Source organism: Felis catus, chromosome D2 (genome assembly GCF_018350175.1).
Source record: "Felis catus isolate Fca126 chromosome D2, F.catus_Fca126_mat1.0, whole genome shotgun sequence".
Taxonomy (NCBI): Eukaryota; Metazoa; Chordata; class Mammalia; order Carnivora; family Felidae; genus Felis; species Felis catus.
In genome coordinates, this window is record NC_058378.1 from 78,772,893 (window position 1) to 78,794,949 (window position 22,057).

The 22,057-nt window shown below is 42.8% G+C and overlaps 1 protein-coding gene across 3 annotated transcripts in view; it reads left to right on the forward strand.

Annotated features, from left to right (window-relative positions):
- The window catches only part of ACADSB (acyl-CoA dehydrogenase short/branched chain), a 37,068-nt gene extending 17,945 nt beyond the window's left edge, over window positions 1-19,123 (forward strand). For all 3 annotated transcript variants that reach the window (XM_003994477.6, XM_019813952.2, XM_019813953.3), the window contains exons 2-11: window positions 776-935; window positions 1,150-1,250; window positions 4,480-4,686; window positions 5,452-5,622; window positions 6,610-6,735; window positions 8,423-8,515; window positions 12,024-12,113; window positions 15,988-16,125; window positions 18,128-18,227; window positions 18,961-19,123. In XM_003994477.6, coding sequence (XP_003994526.1) covers window positions 776-935; window positions 1,150-1,250; window positions 4,480-4,686; window positions 5,452-5,622; window positions 6,610-6,735; window positions 8,423-8,515; window positions 12,024-12,113; window positions 15,988-16,125; window positions 18,128-18,227; window positions 18,961-19,031 — 1,257 coding nt within the window. In that variant the 3' untranslated portion in view covers window positions 19,032-19,123. The remainder of the gene's footprint in view (window positions 1-775; window positions 936-1,149; window positions 1,251-4,479; window positions 4,687-5,451; window positions 5,623-6,609; window positions 6,736-8,422; window positions 8,516-12,023; window positions 12,114-15,987; window positions 16,126-18,127; window positions 18,228-18,960) is intronic.
- Window positions 19,124-22,057: the final 2,934 nt, after the last annotated feature.

Sequence of the window (22,057 nt, forward strand, 5' to 3'; positions counted from 1 at the left end):
GTAGAAATAGTCATCACTGTTTATTGAGCTCTTACTATATGGCAGGTGCGATGCTAAACCCTTCATGCAGATTGTCCCATGAATCCTCACAAAACTCAAGGGACTATTATCTACATTTTGCAAGGAAGGAAACAGCCTCAGAGGTTTTAACTGAGGCTGAAATCACTTGTCCAAGACCACATAGCTGGTAAACACCAGATGCTAGGTTTGAAACTAGTCCAGTCCTTGCAGACTATAGAGCCCATTTTCTTAACCCTTATGCCACATTGTCTCTTACTAATGAGAAGCTGACAAAACAAAAGTAGCCTCAGGAATCAAGAGGCTGGCTTCTGCAGCCAGCAGGGCAGGGGACTCTCCTCCCCCACCCCTGCTCAGTTGCCCTGTGCAACCCACCCCACTCGAGAATGCTCTTTGCACTGGCCACCCAGTAGTGCTTTTGTTTTCAGGTTTCCCCTTTAATGAAGTCCGTGGAATGCAACATTTTAAGAATGAGTTCCACCTACAAAGTTCTGTTTTCTTGAAGGTAAAAGGTAATCATCCGGGAAATTGCTTTAGTTAGAAGAGCTCATCGCTGGTTAAGGACACACACGTTAAACCAACTTGGGTTTTGGGTCCCAAGACTGTGAATTTTAAAATGCGCCAGCTCACGTTCCCCTTCTCTGGTGACGCAAGAGAGGAGAGTGGGTTATAAAGTCACTCCCGAACAAACTGATGTTCAGCTACTTTTCTTTACCTTGTCTGTGTTCCCTGTTCCACGGGGGGACCGATCCTACAGCTAAGAAGACATGTCCCAACTTGCCTGTCTTCTTGGAAAACTCCTCCCCGTGTCCTGAAATCTTCCCAGTCAGCAGCTCTGCTCGGTGTAACGGATCATGGGCCATCCTGCGCCCCTCTGCAGATGTTTACAGAGGAGGAGATGATGATTAAGAACACAGGTGAGTAGACGGCTCGCTTTCACCTCCGGACCCCTCTGGTCACCAGTTGGGTCCCTGGTTGGAAATTCCGTGATGTGCCTGGGGGATGTGTGCATCTCAGTTTGTGAATGCAATTTTTTCCCCATGAATTTAAAACATTTTTTTTGAAAACAGTAAAACCTGCTATATTAAATAGAATAAAGACGTTATCAGTATTGTTTTTTTTCCCTTACAGTTAAAAAATTTGCCCAGGAACAGATTGCTCCTCTGGTTTCAACGATGGATGAAAATTCAAAAATGGAGGAATCAGTAATACAAGGATTATTTCAGCAAGGGGTATATACTTTGTAATTCTTCCCATTTCAAACTTTAAAAATACTGTACTTTCCGGCATTCAAATGTAAGCATGCTTTTAAATTTAGAGACTTTAATGATGGCATAACGAAGTCTTCATTTCCTAGTCAGGATTATCTGTGTTCTCATTCATTCATCCATTTATTTTTAAATGTTTATTTATTAGAGAGCATGATTGGAGAAGGAGAGGAGAGAGAGGGAGAGAGAGAATCCCAAGCAGGCCGCACACTGTCAGCACACAGAGAGCCCGACGCGGGGCCCGATCTCATGACCGTGACACAATCGTGACCTGAGCCGAAATCCAGAGTCGGATGCTTAACCGACTGAGCCATCTAGGCGCCCCTGTATGTTCTCTTTTAGATTGAGGTCCTAGTTAAAGATTTTCTTTTAATTGATTTAACATTTGAAATTGGAAATCCTGTACTTCTTAAGTAAAGGGCTTAGAAGCAAGTGAGAGTGATTTCTTTGGACCTGTGGTACTCAACTAGAGGCCATTTTGTCCCTCAAGAGATATTTGGCAGTGTCTGGAGACGTTTTTGGTTGCCACAGGGGCAACCTGTGCAACCGTTGCTAGGGGTGCCACTGACAACTGGTGGGATAGAGGCCAGGGATGCTGCTAAACATCGTACTGTGTACAGGACAGCTGCATGACAAAGAATCATCCAGCTCGGTAATGCCCAAGATTAAGAAGCCAACTTTAGTTAGTGAAACTTCATAGTCAAGTGTATATTCTACCTGAGTCCCTCTGTCTGTACATGGTAAACTTAGAAGTTCAGGTGATATCTGAATTCCACATTAACCAGGGAAACCGATTTCCAGATTTCAAGTCACGTAGTCCTTTGATGGAAGCCCAGGATACAGAGCAGATAAAAGTAGAATTGTTTTGGGGCGCCTGGGTGGCTCAGTCAGCTGAGCTTCTGACTTCAGCTCAGGTCATGATCTCGTAGTTTGTGAGTTCAAGCCCTGTGTCAGGCTCTGTGCTGACAGCTCAGAGCCTTCGGGATCTGTGTCTCCCTCTCGCTCTCTGCCCCTCCCCCACTCACACTCCATCTCTGTCTCTCTCTCAAAAATGAATAAACTTGAAGAAAAAAAAAAAAAGGTAGAATTGTTTAGGCTGTGGGTTTATCAGCATGGGGGTTCCAAGGAGAACATTTTCAGAATCACTGCACTCGTCATCTCTCCCTCTCCGTAGGCGTGAAGCAATAATTCATTTTTCATTTTGAATACTAGGGATATCCCAGAACTAGTAGCTCCTATTCAGAGCCATTGGCTAAATCTGGTGTGTTGATCCTGTTTGAAAAATAGCCTTTCTCGCCGAACCTAAATAGTTTTGCTTCTTCCCGGTTTTAAAGAGACCAGCTTTTTAGGGGCGCCTGGGTGGCGCAGTCGGTTAAGCGTCCGACTTCAGCCAGGTCACGATCTCGCGGTCCGGGAGTTCGAGCCCCGCGTCGGGCTCTGGGCTGATGGCTCAGAGCCCGGAGCCTGCTTCCGATTCTGTGTCTCCCTCTCTCTCTGCCCCTCCCCCGTTCATGCTCTGTCTCTCTCTGTCCCAAAAATAAATAAACGTTGGGAAAAAAAAAAAAAGAGACCAGCTTTTTAATATCATACATAGTAGTGATTTTTCCACCTTTCTTTAAAGCAATGAAACGTCTGGGAAAATGGAATCTTCTCTGGAATCCCAGTGGGTCAGATAGCATCCGTGAATCCAGCTTTTTGGGCAGGCTTCGTCTCCACTGTCTGCAGAACCTCTAGGCTGCTCTGAGGAGTCTTATTTAGTGTTTGCTCCACAGTTTGGACTCCACTCTCCCCACCAGAGAGCTCTCGCTGGCTGGGTTCGCTGCGGCCCCACGGCCTGCTCTTCCTTAGGTGGAGCGCCACCTGGAGGCTCTGCTTGGCTGCACACATCCTGCACCGGCTATTCTCAGCCTCCTCTCGTCCCGGTGCTGTGGTCCCCTGCCGTAATAGCTGACAAGTACGGTATTTCCAGTACTTGTAGGGAAATACTTTACAGTAGGGAAAACCGGTGCCTTTTTTGGAGAAGCAGTGTCTCTGACAGCTCTAAGGTATTACAATCAGATGAGTTATCACGCCTTCCTCAGACTTCAGGCACGCCCGAATCCTTCAGTTTTCCCTGGTAGAACATCATTTGAGTTCTCACCGTCTCAGTCTCCCCGCTTTGTGCTTCTACCTGCCCATCCGCTAAGCTTCCCATCAGCTTAAACACAGCAGCCGGAACCCAGACTGCACCATGCTGCAGCATTCCAGAAGTGTCTGCGCAGAATGGAAAGGAGCAGTATTATCCTTTTACCTGTGAACAGCTCTGGGTCTTGATTTACACATACACACATTCTCTTTCTTTTTTTTTTTTTTTTTCAATGTTTTTTTATTTATTTTTGGGACAGAGAGAGACAGAGCATGAACAGGGGAGGGGCAGAGAGAGAGGGAGACACAGAATCGGAAACAGGCTCCAGGCTCCGAACCATCAGCCCAGAGCCTGACGCGGGGCTCGAACTCACGGACTGCGAGATCGTGACCTGGCTGAAGTCGGACGCTTAACCGACTGCGCCACCCAGGCGCCCCACACACATTCTCTTTCTGAAATGAGAATACTTAGAAGTAGGGGACTGGGGACATTTCATGTTCCAGACTTAGGAGTAGCTGCCGAACAGTCAGATGGTCACTGGAAAGCCTTGGCCAGAATCTGGTCATGTTCACCAGGCTCCTCTGCCTTGTCTGTTGTGGTTCAGGAAGAGACCACCACATGTCCACTAACCGTCCGGACTTGCCACAGTGCCCCCAGGAGGAATGGTCATTCGGTCATTATCTTGGCTGAATGAGTCAAGGTGGAGGCGGCTGACCACAAGAGATTGTGACCCACTGCCTTCCTCCGTTAGTGTGCGAGACTTTCTCATTATTCCATTCCATTATCCTTCAGAGCATTTCACCAATTTTTGTGTTTTAGATTCCATAAGGAAGCAAATGATAGTTCTAGTGTATAACTACATCCTTTTCAAATTTATATAGTTACATATAGTTTTATAGTTTTTGTAACTTACAACGTAGTGAAGTAGCCATACCAAAGTAAAATGAAATATGCGATTTTAAAATTAGGAACTTATATAGTTAAACTTTGGTTTTGAACTTGTTCTTGCAAGAAACTTTCCCATATAGAAACTAACTTTCTTAATCTGTTTCTTTGTTCTTCCTTTAGTTGATGGGTATTGAAATTGAAACAAAATATGGAGGAACAGGAGCTTCCTTTTTTTCCTCTATCCTAGCGATAGAGGAATTAGCCAAAGTTGATGCATCTGTGGCTTTGGTGTGTGACCTCCAGAACACCGTCATTAACAATCTGATTAGAAAACATGGAACAGAAGAACAAAAGGCTACCTATTTGACCGAGCTTGCGACAGAGAAAGTGAGTTGATAGTTGTTGAAATGAATCTGATCTCTTCCAAACTTAGGACATCTTCAGCTGCAATGTTGACTCCTATCCAAGACCACAGCGCAGCACCATTCGTCAGTCAAGCAGTGGTCCATAAATCAATGCTATTAGAAAAATCTATTCTACCTCTCATTTCTGCTCAGCAATTCAGAGAATAATCAGCACAGAAAAAAAAAATTTTTTTTGGCTCCAATTATATTTTCGTAATACCTTTGTTGGTAGTTTAATTTATGGTGAGATGTCTAGAAAACTGAAGTTATTAGAACCAATTTCATTCAATTTAACATTGAATATACATGCTTAAGTCTTTAAATCTGTCTTCGACAAATAGTAGGGTATATTTTATGTTTAAAAAAAATTTTTTTAGTGTTCATTTACTTCTGAGAGAGAGAAGGACAGAGCATGAGTGGGGGAGGGGCAGAGAGAGGGAGACACAGAATCGGAAGCAGGCTCCAGGCTCTGAGCTGTCAGCATAGAGCCCGACCCAGGGCTCAAACCCGGAGCCATGAGATCATGACCTGAGCTGGAGTCCCAACACTTGACTGACTGAGCCACCTAGGCACCCCAGTAAGGTGTATTTTAGAAAATAATAACGTGAAGATACCATTATTGTTTTGATAAGTACAGGCTTTTAAAAGTGGCTAAAGCTTTCGTTGACAAATGTTTGCTTTACCGTATTTGTTATACTGAATACGTATACGGTTATTAACTTGGAATTTTTTTTGCTTGCATATGTAGATAGGAAGTTTCTGCCTTTCAGAGGCTGGAGCAGGTAGCGATGCATTTGCTTTGAAGACCAGAGCTGATAAAAAGGGAAATTATTATGTCATCAATGGGTCAAAGATGTGGATCACCAATGCTGAGTATGCGGGGCTCTTCCTGGTGATGGCAAACATAAATTCTGACCTTGTAAGTTTGGAAGCAAAATTGCTTCCCTCCCCCGCCCCACCTTTTCTCTTTCTATCTCTTGCCTGCGTGCATTTCCTTTTTACAACTTTGTCTGAAATCCTTCCTTCTCCTCAGGACTAAAATGTTAGGACAGTTGATTTCTTTTCATCCTCTTATTTACTGATCTTCCTGAATAAATACAGTTGATGTGATTATTACTTACATGGAGGACTATTTATTAATTGCCACCTAGTATGTTATATAGGAAGCTAATCTTCCATTCTGCAGGATTCCAGAGTTTCTATTTAATGATGAATGTAAGTACTGACTTAGTACATTTGTTTTTAAGAATATTTTGTGTAGTTAGAAAATAGATACAGGGCAAAAAAGTCAACACATTTTATCTTTTGTCCTTTCTCTGACCTAACAATCGAATTAAATTTTGAAACTTTAAAGTATTTAATAAAATTAAATTTAAAACATGGAAATTCTCGTGATCACACAATACCTTAGCATATCTTAATTTTACTAGCCATAATGGCTTTTGAAAAAGTCAAAAAACCTGTAGCATTCTTAACTCTGAATCTAGTGCTTTCCAGAACTTCTTGTGTCCTAATGCACATGTTGTAATTCTGAGTCCATTAATATTTTAAAAAAAAATTTTAATGATAATTTATTTTGAGAGAGAGAGCCAGAAAGAGAGAGAGAGAAAGAACACAAGTGGAGGAAGGGCAGAGAGAGAGAGGGAAAGAGACAATCCCAAGTAGGCTTTGTGCAGTCAGGCCAACGCAGGGCTCGATCCCACGAACCATGAGATCATGACCTGAGCCAAAACCAAGAGTCAGATGCATAACCAGCTGAGCCACCCAGCTGCCCCTGAGCCCATTACTATTTAATGCTAAAGTTCAGTTTTAATTTTCTGGTAACTTTCAACTGCTGGAAACAAGGGATCTTCCCAGTTCGAGTGTGGCAGTAACATTTTTTATTTGCATTTTAAATCTTTTTTAGGGGTATAAAGGAATTACCTGCTTCTTAGTAGATCGCGACACTGAAGGCCTTCACGTAGGGAAAGCAGAAAACAAAATGGGGTTGAGAGCTTCTTCCACCTGCCCATTAACGTTTGAAAACGTCAAGGTGGGTGTCTTAGAATTTCCAGTGAAAGACTGGTGTGAAATAATAAGCTTTGCACGGAATTATCGGTGTGCAAGAAAAGTGTCACAATGTTGAGTGTGCATAGGAGAGTATTTTGTAAAACTGGGATGATGTTCTTAGGTGAGACTGTGACTAAATGTACTGATTTTTTAAATAAGTATTTTTATTTTTTTTAAGCTTATTTATTTTGAGGGAGAGAGTGTGCATGCAAGCGAGTGGGGGAGGGGCAGAGAGAGAGGGAGAGAGAGAATCCCCAGCAGGCTCCACACTGGCAGTGCAGAGCCTGACGTGGGGCTGGAACCCGTGAACCATGAGATAATGACCTGAGCCAAAACAGGAGTCGGACGCTTAACCAACTGAGCCACTTGGGGCGCCCCCTAAGTGTACTTTTCACAAGAGTTTAGGCAAAGGATGGAAGCTTCTCCCCGGCAGCTGGCCTCAGAGCCAGTGCTGAAGATTAATCCCATTTATCCTTAAACAAATTTTTGTTGTTGCTGTTTACTTATTTTTGAGAGAGAGAGAGGAGAGAGGACGCGTGCACACAGAAGAGGGGCAGAGAGGGAGAGAGAGAATCCAGAGCAGGCTCCTCGCTGCTTATACTCACGAACTGTGAGATCATGACCTGAGCTGAGGTCGGATACGTAGCCGCCTGAGCCCCCAGGTGTCCCCCCACCCACCCATTTATACTTTTTAATTTATATGCTTGTGAGCCATTTGTACTTGATAAACTTGCATTCCGAGACAGGTGTGTGGTGTTGGATATACTAAAGGCCACAAGGTGGGGATGTTACTCAGCGAGCCTGGGAACCGACCTGGCGTCGCCCCACCGTTGAGTGGAATCTGTTCCAACCGAGGAAGAGAAGATGGCCAGAATGCTTAGTTAGAACTTGACTCAGGTGGAACAGGTCGTGACGGGTTTTTTACCACTCCTATTGCAACTCGATTTTTCTGTTCATGAGTGAGCATGTGTTGTGTGTGCCCAAGGGGTGACTGTGTACAGATAGATGTTTCTGCCTCACTAATTCCCCCGGACTGGCTTCTTTCCCACTTGCCCTTTCTTCCTCTGTTCTGCGCACTTCCTCCCCCAGGGTTATAAAGCTAAGTGTCTTGTTTTATTGTTCCTAGTTTAGATTTTTTTTTAAATGATGAATAAACACTTTATTTCTTCTCTCCTTTTTGCCCTCCCTGGTATACACATGCATCTGTGTGCACACAACCTCAGTTGATTTTTACGGGAAGAATAGTCTTGGCAGAAGAAAGGTTTCACACCCTTGATTTAGGAAACCACTTGCCTATTTTCTGTGATCTCTGAAATGGTGTATCTCATCCCATAGCATACAGATAAAAATCCCAAATCTCATTTGGGATTGAGGAATCGTATGAGAGCACCCTTTCTCTAGACCCATTCATTTGTTTCACACACGCCTAGGCTAGACGCTAGAGGACGCAGTAGCAAACAGCACAGACCTGAGTCCTGTGTCTCCCAGAGCCCGTGTGTGGGAAGCGGTGCAGAGGGAGAGACGGGTGTAGCTGACAATTTCCTTGGAATTTGCTAAGTCCTGGGCTGGAGTCCTATGACGCAAATTTGGAGTATTGTGCATGTAAAACTATATAATCAAAATGAACTCTGTAAAATTAAATGGAGAAATAACTACATTTTTCCCTTCAGGTTCCAGAAACCAACATCCTGGGACAAATTGGACACGGCTATAAGTATGCCATAGGGAGTCTTAATGAAGGCAGAATAGGAATTGCTGCACAGGTTAGTCACATTGTGGCCATTTCGTTTGACTCTTGCACAGTGTGGGTCAATTAAAACGTAGAAAGAAAAAAATGCAGTAAAACTGATGAATATTTGGAAGCGTGTGAACACAAGATGGCGCCCTTCCCTTCCGTGAGGTGGGAGAATGGCATCTGACCACCAGCTTGAAAATCCCACTTTTGGTCAATTATGTAATGCCCTGAGAGCCAAACAATGGCTTAGTGGTGACACTTTTTCTGCTTTGTGAATGTTAGGTATTATCTGATACCTGCATCAATCACTTCTCAAATACATTGTAAATTAAATGTGCATTTTTTAAAAAATCTTTTCAATTTTTGAGGTTCATGCTAGAAGAAATTTTTTAAATTAAGAATACATAACAGTCTGTGTAGTAAACATCTGTAATCTATAATATCTTTTTTTTAATGTTTATTTTTGAGAGAAGTAGACAGAGTGTGAGTGGGGGAGGGGCAGAGAGAGAGGGACACACAGAATCTGAAGCAGGCTCCAGGCTCTGAGCTGTCAGCCCAGAGCCTGATGTGGGGCTTGAACCCTCAAACCGTGAGACATGACCTGAGCTAAAGTCAGACGTTCAACCGACCAAGCCACCCAGGTGCCCCTCTAATCTATAAATAATGAAAAATTTGTTGCCTAGTGTTGTGCATGTGAAAATCTGGCAATTTTTTGTGTGTAGTGCTTGAAATAAAATAACCACAATAAAATAGGATATATCAGATGAGAACTGTTCCATTTTTTTTATCAAATTTGCCCTTTGTAATGCATATTACATTTTTCTGTGAAGTGATACCAGTTATTTTCTTTTTTTTTATTTTCTTTTTATTATTTTTTTTAACCTTTATTTATTTTTGAGACAGAGAGAGACGAAGCATGAACGGGGGAGGGTCAGAGAGAGGGAGACACAGAATCAGAAGCAGGCTCCAGGCTCTGAGCTGTCAGCACAGAGCCCGACGCGGGACCCGAACTCACGGACCGCGAGATCACGACCTGAGCTGAAGTTGGACGCTTAACCGACTGAGCCACCCAGGCACCCCTCAGTTATTTTCTTGATTAGCAACATGAATAAAGTCTTGGGTTTTATTATAAATGTCGTTTGGGGGACACGTGGCTGGCTCAGTTGGTAGAGCATGTGACTCTTGATCTCGGGGTCGTGAGTTTGAGCCCCATGCTGGGTGTAGAGATTACTTAAAAATAAAACCTTTTAAAAAATATATCATTTTGTAGAATATATTTACAGAATTTGTAGAATTCATTTAGTCAGTGAATATCCAAAATTTACAAACTGACAGCTTTTAGGTTTTGAAGATGTTACATGTATTAGCTATTGGAATAGTAAATGTCATGCTATTACCCTAGGGGTTTTTGTGTTGCTGTTAATTTGCTGACAAAATATTCTTAGATCAAAACTTAACCCGTGTTTCCCACAAAGCTAGATAATGAGAGAATTGGCATATCTGTTGTTCTTAATGTTTTTCTTTGATTCAGCTTCATCAGATATGGTGTTAAAAACCATAGTCTGAATCTCCTTGTTCTCAGACATATAAATAATATAGATGTTCTGGCATTAAAATACACAGCCTGGGCTTTAGTCTAATTACTCTGAGTTACCTTATAACCTAATTAAAAGTTAAGGTCAGGTAGTTATTATTTCTTGGTTAGCATTGTGAATGCCTTTTAGAGCGAGAGTCACATCTGACAGAGACCTGAAGGCATCAGTCCTCAAAACTGCAGCCGAGGACTATTTAGTTTTTCAGTAATGATAGTGAAAACATTGTACAGAGATGAAAAGCCTATTGTGATTGACAGCCAGTGATTTTAATTTTCACGTCAATGTAGGATATTATTAACATGCTGTGAATTTTAGTCCTAAGAGTTTGGTGACAGTTGGCTAAATCAAATTTAAATAAAAAAAAAAAAAAAAAAACGTTTGATGACATCATCTTGACTCAGCCAAAAATGCATTGGGTCGCTGCCTCACTAAAATTTGGGGGTGTTTCTTTGGCGGGGGTGGGGGGAGATCCTTTAATTTTTAGCACAATATTCTGTTCTCCAGAAAATTCAAAATAAAAGGCTAAAGGAAAATGTGAACACTAATGAAATATTAATAAGTCTATGGGCATTTCCCACAAAGCTTTTGTTATTGATATTTGTTTCCTTTTTCTATTTTTTTTTTAAATGTTTATTTTTGAGAGAGAGAGATAGAGTGCGAGCAAGGAGGGGCAGAGAGAGAGAGAGACACAGAATCCAGAGGAAGCTCCAGGCTCTGAGCTGTCGGCACAGAACCTGACATGGGGCTTGAACCCATAAACCGTGAGATCATGACCTAAAGCTGAAGTCGGACACTTAGACCAACTGAGCCACCCAGGCACCCCTGTTTCCTTTTTCTAAAACCCACATAGTTTGGCATAAGTAGATGGTGGCGTAAGTGGCTACCTGATGTTGAAATTTGGAAACCACTTCTAAGCTTGAATAGTTCGATACAGAGCTTAGTTAGCAATGGGACAGTTCAGCTAAGATTGTCACCACGTCCTATTTGTTCAAGTGCCTAAATCCATGTTTTCACCAGGTGCTCTCGCTTTAGCCCTGCAGTGAACCATTAAGGTTTTAAAACGCTGATGCCGGGGCACCTGCGTGGCTCAGTCGGTTAAACGGCTGACTTCGGCTCAGTTCATGATCTCACAGTTCGTGAGTTCAAGCCCCGCATCGGGCTCTGTGCTGACAGCCTGGAGCCTGCTTCAGATTCTGTGGGTGTCTCTCTTCTCTGCCCTTCCCCCACTCGTGCGCGCTCTCTCTCTCTCTCTCTCTCTCTCTCTCTCAAAAATAAATAAACATTAAAAAAAAATTTTTTTAAACGCTGATGCCTAAGCCACTCACCCCCTCCATTCTCAAGATTTAGATTCAGTTGTTAGACCCTCATGTCGCTTTTTTCTTTTTTAATCAAGTCCCCACAAATGATCTTGATATGCCTCCAGGGTTGGAAAACACTGCTCTTTTATGTTCTAGTGCCCTTTCCCCTGAAGCCCTTATTAATCCTGATCGTATGCAGAACGGACAGGAAGACAGAAGGTTAGGAAGTGACCTTCCATGCTTGCCTTCCAGAAGGACCAGAGGGAGCTGCTCTAGTCTTTGAGGCCAGTTCCGAGCCAAATTTCTGTGGCTTGCTTTATGGAGAATCAGAGCTTAGAGGAGAAGCTTCCTTAGAAGTAACCTGGTTGTACAAGCACAGCCAAGCCGTAGGATTTACCCTGCAAGAATTCAGTAGACTCATGTGTATGTGAAATCTCTCGCATCTTCTCCCAGTTACTGGAAATTAACTTCTACAAATGCGGTGGGTGAAGGTATTAACACACACCTCGCCAGTCCTTCCCCTACCCCAGCTATTCAGTTTGCCTGTAAAAGGGATTTATACCCTAAATAATTAAAAGTGTTAAACTTACAACAAAATAAGAAATGCTGCTCTTTTTTTTTTTTTTTTTTTTTTTTTAAACAGATGCTGGGATTGGCTCAAGGCTGCTTTGACCACACTATCCCATATATGAAGGAAAGGATACAATTTGGCAAAAGGATATTCGATTTTCAGGTACGTAATTGTCAGTCTCTTTCTAGCCAGCTATACTGTCGTGGCTTCCTATTAACGAAGAGCTGTGTCATAAAGCTGTGGAGGGCGTCCCCTCGGGGGACTTTAATGGGAGAGGTGGAGAGGAGGAAGGAATAGGTCTCAGGGAGCATACCTGTGAGTGCCTTGACCTTCTCCAAGGGCAGAACAACAGTCCTTGAGGCCTGCCTGTGGCATGACTCCTCTCTAAAGATGATACTAGGGTGACTTCAGGGTGACTTCGCATCCGCTAGATGTGTAGAGTATTCAGCACATTGCCTGAGTCTAACGAGCGCTCAGTCAACGGTAACACTTGTTAGGAATCCCCTGCGCAGGTCAGAGCCATGCGGTAATCCTCAAAAGACGACACTTTGACCCTTCTTTCTTGTAGAAGGTACAGTGTGCTGCATTGGGTACAAACGAGATGTTCTCAGCCAAGCGTATTGGGAAATAGGGGCCTGCTCTAATGATGTAGCTTCTCGGAGCTCCCCAGATAAGGGGACCGTTGGTGACGGTGGCATCTTCCGATCCATGTTGAGGCCTTGCCGGGTTCGGGAAAGCCTGGAGGGACAGCTTACCAAGTTCGCTTAAGCACTTGACCTAAAAATCCCGAAAAATTGCTTTACATGTTCACAAAACCTTCTTGTAAGCAGGCCCCAAGGACAATTTCTTATTCCGTTACCAGTTCTGTTGTGATGTGTTGTCTTCAGGTGCTGTAGTAATTATTTGTCGTTACGTGGGCACACACAGATTGCACGTGCATGGAAATACGAGGCACAGTCAGTTCTGGCCTGGAAAGTCTGAGTGAGCATGTCAGTCCTGGCCAGGGCCCCCCACAGCCTGTGCTGTCGTGGCGTCTTATACGTGGGAAGCTGAAGCATCTGGAGATTGAGTTCCCAAGGACATATCAGCTAGTAATGTGTCAGATTCTGTCTTGGCTTCTGGTCTGACTTGCATGTTATTGTACTAGCGAACTCTCTCAGACCAGCTACCACACAGATGGCAAGGAAAGGGACAGAATACGAAGACAATTTGAGGGAGATCTCGGTACGCCAGAAACTATTTTTGTGTCTGTGGAGTTGGTAAGGGAGGGATACGGGGTCAGGTGTACTAATTGGTATAATCGTGGCACTTCCAGAGATGCCTCTTGTGGCATTAGAAAACACTTAGAAACACTTTTGGAAAACACTTTTGGAAATTTGATCTTGAAAAACAACATTATTTATTATATATAATTATTTTATGATATATTTTTATACATCTATCCACGTATATCTGATGCTTTGGTTAGAGGTAGAGTTTTCTCTAACTGCTTTAATCTCATTAGAATGGTTTGTGTTTTGCTTTGCATGTGATCATTCACATCTTTGTCTTGTCCAGACTACAAGCTCCTTGGGTAAAGATGAGGCCTCTTCATCCTCACTTCTCTCAGTTGTGTGTTCAGGATAGATTCATTGAATATGTTCTCCATGTCAGGCCCTGTGTTCACAGTGTAGTCAGGGAACCGGTATTCAGCAATCGTTAGTTCTTGTAGGGCAAGAGACATTGCCGGCATCAGCATTATGCTCCTCCTGGCACCTGATGTGGTCATTGGAGTGGACAACCTAGATGGCAACTGTTGGTTTAATCGAACCGAATGTGCTTTTCAAAAATAATTAGAATCTGCATTCCACATAACAGGCCATAAACTATTTCTACAGTAGTGATATTGGCATAGAAATAGACAAATTGACTGATGGAACAAAAAAGAAAGGTCAGAAATAGACTTAGGCACGTATGGAAACCTGATGTAGGATAGTAGTGGTATTGCAGATCACTGAGTGGGGCTATTCTTCCCTTGTGGAAAAAAAATGAGACTGGATCCCTACCTCACACCATACATGGAAAATAGATTTCTGATATACTAAAGATACAACATAAAAAATAAAATTTTAGGGGCACCTGTGTGGCTCAGTCGGTTAAGTTTCCGACTTTGGTTCAGGTCATGATCTCACAGTTTGTGGGTTCAAGCCCCATGTCAGGCTCTGTGCTGACAGCTCAGAGCTTGGAGCCTGCTTCGGAATCTGTATCTCCCTCTCTCTCTGCTCCTCCCCTGCTTGCACTGTCTCTCTCTCTCTCAAAAATAAATAAACGTTAAAAAAAAGTTTTTTTTAAGTTTTAGGAGAAAATAGAGAATATCTTTATGATCTCATGGTAGGGAAATTATTTTGTAAACAAGGCCCCAAAAGACTAATTGTAAAAGATAATAATAATGGTGAATTTGGCTACCAAATTTCTTTTCCTCAAAAGATGCCATAAAGTAAAAAGATAAATTAGAAGGAGGATGATATTTGCTGTACACATAGTTTAGTGAGTGTTCAATTTATTATGATGCCTTATAAGCTACACACATGTAACAGATTTTTTTGTGCATACCAAATATTACAGAAAGAGAAGGAGAATCTATTGGGTATTTTCGAACTGTTTTTAACTGTTCTCCTTGCTGGGCTATATAAGTAATAAGCACAAGGAACTCTGACTGCCATGTTCAGTGTGACATCTTTAGTGCTCAGCACAGTGCCTGGCATATAGTAGGTGCTTAGTGCATATCTGGGCAGACAGAGATATTGGGCATGAGAAATTTCTGTTCATGACAGACATACCCATGTCCATATTTCCAGGATATAGTTTACAACTATAAACTGCTAATACTCATATTCTCACTCACTGACTCACTCCTTTTCTTGACTAACATTGAGTGTGTGCCCTTCCATCCTCTGAAATTTGAAGTGGTAGTGATTTCTTCAGGGTGTTTTGTTTTGTTTTGTTTTTTTAATTAGTCTTCTGTTGTCTATAACCCTAAAGAAACTTGGTACCTGCTCATGAATATTGCCATAGAGGTACTTTAATAAAGATACTTAGAGAAAATTGGAGCTTCAACTGTTCTTTCACTGCTTTGCAACTAATAGCATCTATTTATTTATGTATTTATTTACTGATTTACTGATTTACTAAAAAAAATTTATGTATTGTTGGGAGAGCGCAAGCAGGAGAGGGCAGAGAGAGGGCGACAGAGGATCTGAAGTGGGCTCTGCACTGACAGGCTAATAGCAGCGAGCCCCACTCGGGGCTCAAACTCACAAACCACAAGATCATGACCTGAGCCGAAGTAGGATGCTCAACCCACTGAGCCACCCAGGTTCCCCCTAACAGCATCTTTTTAATGCACCGAGGCTATATGCAGAATCAAAATTTTATGAATTCAAGCAGATGAAAAATATGTTCACACTTTTGCTTTGCTGGGATTTAGTTTAAGCTTAATTTTGATCATGCAGTGGGCTTAAATTATTAAATGTAACAGTCAGATTTTGTTTTGTTTTTAATTTTTTTAGCACTGATTTATTTTTGAGAGAATGAGACAGAGCATGAGTGGGGGAGAGGCAGAGAGAGAGGGAGACACAGAATCTGGAGCAGGCTCCAGGCTGTGAGCTGTCAGCACAGAACCTGATGCGGGGTTCGAACCCACGAACTGCGAGATCATGACCTGAGCCAACGTCGGACGCTCAACCGACTGAGCCACCCAGGCACCCTAACAGTCAAATTTTTAAGCCTCATTTTGTGATGATTTCTTAAGTCTTGACATTTATAATTACCTGAATTTTGAAAGTTGTCTGAGAAGTAATGTATTTCACTTTAGATTGCATATTTTAATTATTATTTTTTAGATTGGAGATTTTAAAGTATTTCTACGAAATGTAAATTCCTTTGCGGGGGGTGCATATTTTCAGTGTGTCAGCACTCCATGTCCAGGCAAGACTTTGAGGATATAAGCGGTGTTTTCAGGAGTCCTAATTCTCTAACTTGGGCCTAAATATTACAGGGGCTCCAACACCAAGTGGCTCAGGTGGCCACCCAGCTGGAGGCTGCAAGATTGCTAATATACAACACTGCTAGGCTTTTAGAAGGTGGAAAGTCATTCATAAAAGAAGCATCCATGGCCAAATACTATGCATCAGAGGTAAGACAAACAAAACGTAATTCACCTTCCCCTCCCCGTTACTTAAAAGTATTAACCTTTCCACTTAGGAGTGTTGATAATTGGTTTGTTTTTCAAGTAAAATAACGTAGACTTTCCAGTTCCTGCAACAGAAAAGCACATTTGCAAACCTTGCGTAGGAAAGTGCTCAATTCTACGAGGTCTTGACGTCTTTACAGGCTCTTCTGTGGAAACCGAGTGGCCCAGTTCAGGTAGAACACCCACCATAGATCCCTGGGTGAGCCTCAGTCTGAACGATGGCATCACACCCGTGGCTTCCAGTTGGGGCCAGGTGAATGCCATGGGAGCTCATGTGAAATAAAAACACAAGAAGAGATTGTTTCTGCTTTAATTTAATGCTTTCTGTTGATACTTCTGCCTTCTCTGTTTAACCCATTGGACACTGGCTGGAGAACTTTGCCCGGTCACTGGCTGCTAGGGCCCATCCTCGGCAGTATGCCTTATTCATTCCATAGCTTCCGGTAGCCACTTAACGTCTCAGCCCCCAAATTTAATCTCCTGCCTCAGCCTCCCTTCTGGGTTCCAGACTAATAGATCCAATTTCCACTTCACCTGCCCAACCCATCGCACCAGTCAGATGCCTGAGCGTCATCTCACCACCCCCTTCCCCATCGTCTCCACCTTGAGCCCATCATCCAGGTGCTGAGGATTCTGCCCCAGGTATTTCTTGCATTTGTATATTTCCCTCCCTTTCTGCTGCTCCATATTGAACAAGCCGGGTGATTTCTTCACCAGACGCCTCCACTCATCTTCCGACTGCTCCATTGGTTCTTGTTGCTTCCTCCAGTCCCCTCTTCCCTTTTCTTAGTGTTCACGAGGCCATGCCATTCCAGCTTAACCTTCGTGGCTTCTCACGGCAAATGGAGCAGTGCTTGTATTCATTTCCTATTGCCGCTTTTAACAAATGACCAAAAATGTAGTGGCCTAAAACACTGCAGTTTTATTATGTCATGGCTCTGGAGGTCACAAGTCTAAAATGAGTGTCACTGGGATAAAATCAAAGTGTCAGCAAAACCGCCTTTCGGAAGCTCTGGGGAGAATCCATTTCCTCACTCTTCCCGCTTCTAGAGGCTGCTCACGTTCCGTGACCTGTGGCCCCATCCTCCATCTTCAAAGCCAGCGGTAGCGTGTTCAAATCTGGCTCGAGCCGTCCTGCCTCTGTCTTTCCCTTATGAAGACCCTTGTGATGCCATTGGGCCCACCCAGGCAGTCCGGAACCATCTCCCTCTCAAAGCCCTTAACTTAACCACATCTGTGGGTCCCAGTGGTCATGTAAGGTAACAAACATTAGTTTGTGGGGATTAGCATGCAGACAGATTGGGGGGCCATTACAGTATTAAACATGCTTGCCCTCAGGAGGCCCGCCTGCCTCTCCATTCTCTTCGAAGCTTGCCCTGACCCCAGCCCACTTCCCCTCAGGTCGTTGAGGTCGATAAACCCGTTCGCCCCTTGAAACCCTCCCACACGTTCCTCAACTTGACATGTCCCCTCACTCGTCCTTTGGGCCTCAGCGAAGCTGTAATTTCTTCACACTGTTCTCCTTCTACATCACATCAGCTTCCCTAGCCAGTTCTCCTTGCCTCGTAGAGTTGATCACTTTCTGTAATTGTTGGTTTGATGTGGGAACCAAAAGAGCCCCCAACCATCGTTTACCCAGTGGCTGGCGGAGTGCGTGATGCAAAGAAGGCCCTTTGTGTATATATTTGCCAAGTAACGATACCTGTCGGTGTGCATAGGTGTCTGAACAATACCCTAATGTTCTTAAGAAAATAGGAATTTTGTGAATAAATACGAGTTGCCAAAAATGGCGTAGAGAATGGGGCTGAAGAGACAATGCGATCTTACAAAGTAACTCCGATCGGCGGACAGCAGTGGCTCCACGTTACTAAAATATTCCGCAGGAGTGTTTATGGTGCATGAGTTACGCGGTTTCAGCATATTATTTGCTGCTTGGTTTTGGCAGATTGCAGGCCTCACAACCAGTAAGTGTATCGAGTGGATGGGAGGAGTCGGCTACACCAAAGATTTCCCTGTGGAAAAATACTTCCGAGATGCAAAAGTTGGTAGGTAGATTTTTTTACGGTTTATTTTGTTTTCTTTTATTTGCCTCTGTAGCTGTGTGGCCTGCTGTATATGTTTGGTTTTATATTACCGTACTGGCAAAGGCAATTGTAATCTCTTCACTATTGTGTTTATTGGCTCTCTTCTTTTCTGGGGCTGGGCTTTTCTCCCCCACCTCTTCCTTCAAGAAGAAGGATGGACTTATATTTTTTAAGACATCAAGTTGCCTTTATAAACGCCTCAACAGAGCCTTTTCGCAAAACTGCAACCAAACTAACTGACTTGTCATTTTTCTCTTACCAAAAATGTTACTACGTTTGATTCGTTTAATGCCGTTCTTTGAAGCTAAGTTCTGATTTCAGAAGCCTAGCACCCCATCAAGCCTGAGCCGTCTGACGCTCCACTACCAGGCGGGAAGACCAAAACAAGGAGCTTTGAAAGCTGCCTGTTTCAGAGTGACAATCCAGGCTCATGCGTTGATAAATTAGGAACAAGGAACTTCAACCGTTTACTACTGATTCTGGAATCAGAATCCAATTTCCAAATGGAATATTTTCATCTCTTAGGCAAAATGACTTTGTCATATAGTACCATATTCAGGGGATATTGAATGATATCACTAGTGACAGTTTTATAGCAAATATACAGAGGTAATGTGTAGAAGCTATGTCTTAATGTAGACACGTAGTTATGGGTGCACTCCTAATTTTTTTTTTTGCCCCCTTTTTATTTAAGGCACAATATACGAAGGAGCTTCAAATATCCAGCTCAACACCATCGCAAAGTGCATTGACACAGAATACTGACGTCCACAGGGACGGGCCTCTCCCCCTTGTCGCTGGCATAAAAGTCTAAACTATCGTGCCTTTTTGTGGAAGTAAACCTCCATGGCATTGAAGTATTCTGTTCAAGGCCTTAGTCATGATTCTTGGGATTGATCTTTTGTGTTTTATCTTTCCAGTCTGCATAAATTAGGCACCGGGAAATCATTTTTCAAATTTGGGAAGAAGGGCATCTGTGTTTTCTCCAAAACTGTTGTACACGTGTAAATCACTTCAGCTTCAGGGCAGACAGACGTTTCACTCTGTCAGCATTTGGAGAAATGCATGTGAAGTATTACGTACAGACATGACTGCTTTATATTCCTGTTAAATCTTTATTTTTTGGATCAGAGAAACATTTGTTATAGTTGGCAATTCTATTGATCGATTCAATTCTAAGTTACTAGCCTAGGTAGGAACTGAAAATGTATTTAGAAAAATCTAAAAAAAAAAAAGTTTTAAAAAAATGTTTATTTTGAAGGAAAAAGAGAGAGAGAGAGAGAGAGAGAGAGGGCAGGGGAGGGGCAGAGAGAGGGAGAGAGAGAATCCCAAGCTGGCTTCTCGCTGTCAGCACAGAGCCCAATGCAGGACTCTTATCTCAAGAACCGTGAGACTATGACTGACCAGGAGTTGGAAGCTTAACTGAATGAGCCACCCAGGTGCCCCTAAAAAAGAAAGTTACTTTTAAAAAAGAAAAATCTGGGGCGCCTGGGTGGCTTAGTTAAGCGTCCAACTTCAGCTCAGGTCATGAGTTCGAACCCCGTATCGGGCTCTGCATTGACAGTGCAGAGCCTGCTTCAGATCCTCTGTCTCCCTCTCTCTCTGTTCCTCCCCAGCTCGTGCTCTCCCTCTCTCTCTCTCTCTCTCTCTCTCTCTCTCTCTCTCTCTCTCTCTCTCAAAAATAAACATTAAATAAATAGATAGAAAGATCTGAAAGTTCTAGTTCTAAATGGAAGTGGGTGGAAAATAAGGGTATAATTCTGTAGGTCATATGATTGAAGACATTATTTTAACAAAAGAAAGCAATACGATTTGTTCCTATAATTGAGCTGCGTAAAAGATGCATTTCATGATGTTTTCAGCAGATCATTTTTTTTTTCAACATTTATTTATTTTTGGGACAGAGAGAGACAGAGCATGAACGGGGGAGGGGCAGAGAGAGAGGGAGACACAGAATCGGAAACAGGCTCCAGGCTCCGAGCCATCAGCCCAGAGCCTGACGCGGGGCTCGAACTCACGGACCGCGAGATCGTGACCTGGCTGAAATCGGACGCTCAACCGACTGCGCCACGCAGGCGCCCCTCAGCAGATCATTTTAAAAACGAGTTCTTCTCGGGGCTCCTGGGTGGCTCAGTCGGTTGGCCGTCCGACTTTGGCTCGGGTCATGATCTCGCAGTTCGTGAGTTCAAGCCTCGCGTCGGTCGGGCGTGTGCTGACAGCTCGGAGCCTGGAGCCTGCTTCAGATTCTGTGTCTCCCTCTCTCTTTATCCCTCCCCTGCTCACACTCTGTCTCTCTCAAAAATAAATAAACGTTAAAAAAAAAAAGTCCTTTTATTAGTTTTCAAGCATAAAGTTTAAATAGTTTGATTTAATAATCAGAATATATTCAGTATTATAATATTCATTTATCACACACTGTTTTTCAGCAACATCATTTCTTTCTGTATTTGAACTGAATAGTATTTCCTCAAACTTAAAGTTATTGGGCTTGACCATGAATAGTAATGCAGATGCTGTGTTTTGGTTCAGTGGTTCTCAAGAGGGAGAAGTCTTGTCCCCGTAAAGAAGTATATCAAAATCTTATAAGGAATGAGTTAGAAGGGGCCTGTAGAGTTTGAAAAAGCATATTCAGTGATATGGAAAATAATATAAAAATAATTTTATATCTTGGAAGGCAAAAATCTATTTGTTTCACAATACAAATTACAGAAAAGCAAAGCTCTACAAAATATAGAGCTGGTGATGCCATCTCTTCAGTATTGGGGATTCTCAATCAGGAGAAAAGGACTCTCCTCCCCCTCCCCCAGGCCAGGATACATATCCTGAGTCCCCTCAGGGAAGTAGACGACAGACGGATTAGAGTTTTGTCTCTTCTGAAAAGGTGGGATGGGTCAGAGATGTTGAAAAATGCTTCCGGGTTCATACTGCTGCTGCATGGGAAGCATTTTAGTCCATAAATGAGAGGATCATGCTTATTAAGAAAACCTGACATTTTTAAAGTAATTTTGCTTTTGCACCTTCATGTTTCTTGAATTGGATTAATTTCTGTGATGCAAATCATAGTTAAATACTCAGAATTGGTAAATATAATTGAGATAGGAATTACTTTAAAATATCAGAAAGAAATAAAGACAAATACAGATCTTGGATCAAAAGAGATTATGTCTACGTGACTTTCAAATAGGAAGATGATAGAAATTCCTTCATTCAGTCTTTCGGAACAAAAAGGCAGTGTAATCTGATAAAAAAAAAAAATAGGGGAATGGATGAAATGCCCTAAAACAAGGCTAGACGTCTAGTCTTTAATTTCTGTGATTATGTAAAAGGTGGACTTCACAAATAATGCAGAAGCCAACATTAGTACAAAAAAAAAAAAAAAATCCCACTGGTTCCTGTGGAATTGTAAAGATGTGAAACTTCAAGAAACCTCGTGTTGGAGGGGCGCCTGGGTGGCACAGTCGGTTAAGCGTCCGACTTCAGCCAGGTCACGATCTTGCGGTCCGGGAGTTCGAGCCCCGCGTCAGGCTCTGGGCTGACGGCTCAGAGCCTGGAGCCTGTTTCCGATTCTGTGTCTCCCTCTCTCTCTGCCCCTCCCCCGTTCATGCTCTGTCTCTCTCTGTCCCAAAAATAAATAAACGTTGAAAAAAAAAAAAAAGAAAGAAACCTCGTGTTGGAATTAGCAGCATTGGAGAAACTCCTGTGTACGTCCAGACCTTGAATTTATATTGAGTGTTGACAAAGTTCTAATGATGTGTCCCTTTGTCCATGTTCACAAAAAACCAGTTGCAAGT